The sequence below is a fragment of the Chaetura pelagica genome, unplaced genomic scaffold (assembly GCF_000747805.2).
Source record: "Chaetura pelagica isolate M959 unplaced genomic scaffold, ChaPel_1.0 scaffold244, whole genome shotgun sequence".
In the NCBI taxonomy this organism is placed as follows: domain Eukaryota; kingdom Metazoa; phylum Chordata; class Aves; order Apodiformes; family Apodidae; genus Chaetura; species Chaetura pelagica.
The window spans coordinates 969926-976472 of record NW_009953719.1 but is presented as its reverse complement, the minus strand read 5'-3'; the positions used below and the strand labels follow the sequence as shown (position 1 = coordinate 976472).

At 39.1% G+C, this 6547-nt stretch overlaps 1 protein-coding gene across 1 annotated transcript in view; it reads right to left on the bottom strand.

Moving 5' to 3' along the window:
- Positions 1-6547, bottom strand: part of MORC3 (MORC family CW-type zinc finger 3) — a 26829-nt gene that overhangs the window by 9587 nt on the left and 10695 nt on the right. The window contains exons 6-9 of the mRNA XM_010000433.1: positions 5876-6023; positions 4623-4754; positions 4242-4361; positions 3719-3816 (exon numbers count right to left, since the gene is read on the bottom strand). Of these exons, the coding sequence (XP_009998735.1) occupies positions 3719-3816; positions 4242-4361; positions 4623-4754; positions 5876-6023 (498 nt within the window). The remainder of the gene's footprint in view (positions 1-3718; positions 3817-4241; positions 4362-4622; positions 4755-5875; positions 6024-6547) is intronic.

Genomic DNA, 6547 nt, shown 5'->3' with positions numbered 1-6547 from the left:
TTTCCCTATGTTAATTTTTAGCTGGACTAGTTTCCTGATGAAGGTTCATTGCACAGCTTAGTGACCACAGGAGGGAGTGATGCAGAACACCAATAAGCCCCACAGGAGAGGCAGAGGTGAGAGTGCCTCTCAGCAGCATGCTGAATTTCTGTCAAACTAAAGTGGCTGGGTAGCCAGTCAGTCCCTCCCGGTCTGGCTTATTCCAACACCTACATCACCCCATCCCTTGAACTAACACAAGTGTTTGTGCAGTTTGTGCTCTCTAGTCTGACCTAGAGAGTTTTGATCTAGATTACCTCTGAACCCAAGTAATGCATTTCAGTGCCACAAAGGTGAAAAAGCACAAGGGCAGAAATGAGCAGCAATGCACAGATGGGATCATGTTTCTCTTCCAGAGAGGGAAGGGCAGCTCAGCTTACACTCGCCATGAAAGTACAACATCAGTTTTACGTTTCTGTTTCGGGCTGGAAAGTTACCTTTTGAAAACCTCCAGCACTCTGGAGAATAACCTTTATAAAAGATCTTCCAAGTGTAGTATTTCTATGCCCACAAGTGGCTTTAAAAAGAAGCAAGTAAAAAGCATTCAGTGCTTACTGTGCCAGCCTGTGGGAACATAGTGTAAAGCCTGTTTGACACAAATTACTACCTTAAGGCATTCCTCGTTCCTACCACTCTGCCAAGGGACCTGTTAGAGCCACCACACAGGAAAAGTGGTTCCAAGGCACTTCTGTATCAAAAAAACTAACACAACAGCTATTTTCTGGTTTGACCATTTCCCTGAACTGCTTTACCATGTGTTCTCATGAATGGCTCTGCTAGCACAATGGTGGTAAAAACATGGGAACTGCTTACAGCTGGTAATATCACTGCAAATATCAACATAAACCGCAGGCACCATTTAAAGATACAGGAAGATTGAACTTAGTGGGTGTAGCAACTATCAGGCTTGCTGCTCCTCCCCCAGAGGGCTGCTCTTTCAACACCAGGAATGACCAGATTTATCTTGTTATAATTTCTGAATCGCTACAATTAACAGCTCTGTTTGTTACAGCACTCTAGGGTGGTTTCTGGGTTATCTTTATATGCAGAGCTGTGTATAAATCAGCAACTCAGCAAAGGCACTGTTCAGGTTGCCAGTGGAAGCTGAACCACAACTGGTTGAAGAACAAAACATGCAGCTTGAGAAAGGTAATGACTTCTCTGGCCAAAGTTTACCCCCTCATGTTTGCAAGTCAATACATTAAATTTCTAAGTCCATATTGAAAGCAAGTGTAAGGGCATACAGAAGGAAAGTGCCTGCTCCTTTAAGGGCATATGGCTGAAGGAGCCATAAAAAAGGACAAACAGATAAACCTGACTGATAAGGGAGGTAGCGATAAGAACAAACTTAGCCAGTCACACTAACTGGTAAGGATATGTAGAGTGTAAGAATGTTTATTTTTTAAGTCAGGAGGATAAGGAAAGGGAAGGATACAAACACAGAGTTATAAAACTGGACCAATTAGCATTAACAGAGACAAGAACCAGAAATAACCCCAGTCAGTCACACTAATTTACAGGCCATCAAGAAACTGCAGGGACACTGGAATTTTACAATGAATAAGGATGCAAACCTGAAGGTCCATGATTTTTGGAGGGGGTCAGTGGAGCTATGGATGAGTCAATGTGCAGGGTGAAAGGGAGCAGAGAGGAACAAAGAGGGGAGTAGACAGAAAAGGGTAGGTGGAGCTGGTTCCATGTTAAACACTGCTTGTCAGTACAGCTGTTTGGCTGAGCCCTGTGCCTGATCTCCCCCTGTTACCCCATGTTCTTACATCTTCTTAACATTTTCTTCACAATCTTTCTGCATAATCACATTCTTTATCTCATGTGTATCTGTATGGCAAGAACTGTCAGCTACTGCAGCTCTGTTTGTGTGGATTTGATGCCAGCTCCTGGAGTCAAACTGATGGTATGGTGTCAGCTACTGGAGTCACTGAGGGGTCTCAGCTGCCACTCAATGAGGCAGGAATGATGTGTCCCTCAAAAACCAGCTTCTGAGGTGGTTCAGCATGAGTGAGGGGCTCAGTGCTGACAACTGGAGCTGGACTGTGGGTCACAGCCTATGTGCCTGGTGCTGGCTGGTAGTGGAAGGGAAGCTGCATCTTCCCCAGTCCTGGTGTGCATAGGGCATTCACATGTATTTGCTAGAAAACTCCAAGCTGGACTTGGCAGTGAGTAAGAAGCCCTGGGTCCAGCAAGGGGTATCAGCCAGGCAAAGGGTTGTGCTGGTACACCCAGGGGCAGTTGCAAATATGGAGTGTTTGTGGCACAAGTGTGTGAGTGCACACATTTGCTAGCAAATATCAAATTGCACTAGCCAGCATGTAGGGGGCCTGTGAAGCAGGTAAGAGGGTCTGGGATCCTTGTAGGAGTACCATGAGGACAGAAGTACTGAGCCAGTACTCAGGGAATCCACAAATGTACACGTGCTTGTGAATCTAGAGTGTCATGCACATGCCTTCACTAGTGAACTTCTATCTCTACCAGCTGAAGAAGAGGAAGGAGACTTGTCTGTTCATGTTTTATGTGAGTCCCATATGTAGATGCACCTTGTCGGTGGCAGCTTGTGTAACCAGCCACGTCAGTGTCCTCAGTGTGTGCGTCTCTGGAAGATGAGCTCAGCTTTGCTACTGGCTGAACTTTGAAACAGGAAAGCGGCAGTCACATGCCTCAGCTTGGGCAGAAACTCTGGGCTCCAGTGGCTGGGAAAGGAGAGAGTCCCAAGACAGAGCTGCTGGAGGAGGTTGCCTCTCCAAATATCCCATAACACAAAGCAGTGCAGGAAACAGAAAATAACCTTGCCATTATGAAAAGAAACAGTGGAACAACTCTCAAGGTCTGTATTCAGAATATTTTCCCTAGACAGTTTTTACACCTCAGCCTGAAAACTGCTTAGGTAACTCATCCTCTTGAATCTTCCCTCCCTCTCCTTCCACAATGCGAGCATAATTGATTTACAGTAGGGCAGTGTAAACAGATGAGGAAGTTCACCTGACTTAAAACCAATTATCATATTTGAAAACTTTAAGTCAGACTAGATTCCCAACCTGATTCACAGGTTAATTATAAAAAAATATCACACTAGATACTGAATGGGATGGATGCAGATATGTGAAAAAGTGGCATTCCCGAGTTAGAAATAAAACTGAAACAATGCAATGTCCCCAATCGTTTCTGCCTTTAGGATGTCAGGTATTTTAAATTCTCTATCCAGTAGCAGAGGATTTGAGGACATTCAAGTCCACTCTTAGGGAAGAAACTAAAAAGAAGGGCTTTTTAAATTTTTAATCCAAAGCTTTTTAAAGACTAAATAAATTGTTATGAAACAAGTTATTAGTATGGCATTGATATATCAATTTTAGTCACATACCATACAATTATCCACATCTCAGTGAATTATTCTGAGGGCAATCAGTGAGAGGCAGAATAGCAACCAACCTCTTTTAGGGCACTTACTTGAAAATTATGTACATGGTACTCTAGATTTCAGTGACTGCACAATGAATGCAGTATGACCAGTATACATGTAAACATCCCACCCCTACTGTTCAGAACAGCCACACAATTTTATGATGGAACATAATATTCCTACTTCTTAGAAAAGGAGACGTCTTTGCCTTTGTTCATAGTGAACAACACTATTCATTAAAAAGTCTAGATAAAAATATACATTTACCTGTATTCATTTGTGTAGTCAAAATCTTGTTTGTTATGAGTTGGTTTTAGGAAGTTACACTCAATAATCCCAACAACACCAACACCCATGTTGTTTGCCTGTAAGAAATCAAGATCTATCAGGAAAAAAAACCATGCATTCTATACTAATACTGTTTGTCAGTAACAATAATGTTTGTTAGAGGTGATGATAAGCTATATACACTGAGTAAAAATAATGCTCTTAGTTTATGACTCCTCTCCAAAAGGAAACTCTTGACAATAAAACCATGTTCCACCCCTCTTTTGTCCTAAAAGGTATGTCCAGGACCATATTTCGTGTATCAAGCTTAGTTTAAAAGATAAACATTAAAACGACTGCACATAATTTAATAAAATTTCTCACTGCTGCACAAACTAAAATGGTAGTTTAATAAACACTCATTGATTTTCTAGTTTCCGTCTGTATTCTTTTTATAAAATCTGCATTTGAGTGAAAATAATTTCTAAAGATTTCAAAATATTTCTGATCTTTAATTTCTTACCTTTAACTGACAGCCAACTCTTTCATAAGCTTTGATGAGTCTGTTTTTATGGTACATCATTATTCCATAATGATCTTTGTTTCTGCAGTTAAATCCAAAAGTAATTCTTACTGTTTTAGCCTTTTACCAGATATTAAGGAAAAATCTGGTTAATCTTATGTGCCTGATTCTAAATTGGGTCCTGGAACTTTTTTTTTTTCCACATTGAGATAATTCCGTCAGTACGTCTGTACAAAACCCAAAATTAAAAAAAATATATATTAAAAAAACAACAACCCAACTAGTGTAACTGCAACATACCCAGCAGAACTCAGACAGCTTATGTGAAAAGTCACACCACTAAGTTCAGTGTGCAATGATGTAAATATTAGCAAAGGATACATTCAAAAATTTTGGCCTATATATATCACGTTCAATGAAGGCAAGGCTCTTGGAAACCAGCTGTGTTTTCACTTTTTGTCCTCGTAGAATGATCTGCATTGTTGGCTTCAGGTACAGAATACTGCAATAAGCCTACAAAACATACAATAACTGCTGTTAAAACAACTCCAAACCTTGAGATATGAATACTTTACAATACACATTTAGGAAGACAATCTCGAGTTTTAATTGTATTTTATGAAATGTGTTATTTTCCAACTTGAATCCAGAAAAATAGGAAATGCAAGTGTGCATAATAAGGAGACATAAATCACAAATTAAATTAATAACAACTGAAGGACAGCTTTTATGAATTTAACAAGTTCACCAGGTGTCTGAAGATGCAGTTTTACTACTAAAAGTGCTCTCAGACACACAAGCCTCCCTTTTCTTATCCCCTATTGAGAGCTTAAAAATTCTACAAACTTTAAAATAACAAACAAAAGCAAGTATGTTAACTTTGTTCTAAACAACTGCATATTATCATAGCTTGATAGTAGCTAGGCAATCTTCATACAATCATATAGATCTATTAATTTTAATTTGCATTTAATTTATCATTTTATTTACAACTTCTAATAACTGAAGTGGATTTAGGACTTCAGGACTTGAAAGTTTTACTTCAACTGGAATAATACTTCTGAATATTACCCACAAGAAGTGCCCAGAATAATAATTCTAGATACACTTTCTTCCAAAAAGAAGCCTTCAAAGGTTATTAATCAATTAACCTATAGAAGAGTTGTCCCTGTCTGCATGCATGTATTCCAACAGAGCTGCTTCCCAATTCCCTTACCTCTTTTTGAAACCTAGAAATGACACCAGTACTATATGCATGTATACCTGCACTACAATGGAATGTTTACTCTGCTGACAACCACACACACCCATGTTTAATTTCTGAAGCTGACTGCATTTCCTTCTTGCTCTTTATTTGATAATGATGGCTACATTTAGCAGCAAAAGTTATTTGCAAGACTACTAAAGGGCCAGTAACTTTCTTCTAAAAAAACAGCAAACATTTACCAAGTTCACAAATACATTCCACCTTTAATTTTCGAAATAATTCCTAATATATTGCCCTAACACATACATTCTGGCATTCGTCTGCCCCCTTCAGTCAACACTTCTGTAGAATAGAACATTATATTAGAACAGAGACAAGACACCCTACAGCTTTCAAAAAGAAACATTTATAAAAATGTTATACATACTCGCAATGAGTAGTCACTTTCTGGAACAATCTGGTCCAGTCTCTCTTGTTTTTTATATCCTCTTTTGCCTGTTTCATCCAAGTCTTCTGGAATTCTGATGTCGTATTTATCCTTGTCAAAGTCAAACTCTGTTTTTTCATTTTTATCTCTAAGAAATAAGATTAAGAAAATATACTTATTATAGGAAAAAAAGCCAACACAAGAGAAGATATTGTGCTGGACCTAGCAGGTACCACAAAGATGCAACAGAAGGGAATTCTTTTGAGCCATGGTGGGTTTTTTTTTAAAACACACAAAGTTCCACCAGCTCCTTTTCTGATATCCAAGAGGTACAAGTGACAGCACGGAAGACATTCATGCATTCTAACTTAATTGCAAACAGGTCACGCTTCAGAACTGTAAGAAGTCAGTGTCAGCTTTAAATTCTGGATCGACCAAAACACACACATTCCTTCTCAACGCAAAATTTCAGAATGCTACAAACTATTTTCCAAAGATTTTTTTAATACTGCAAAAATTACACTCATCACAGTTTTTCAACTCAGTAAGTGTCACAACTTCTTATTGCACCACTTATCAGATGCATACACTATATTTAGTTGCAGATGTATACACTGTAGTCTACTGGGAGTACCTCACCACAACACTGAGATATAACATAGTTGGCAGAAA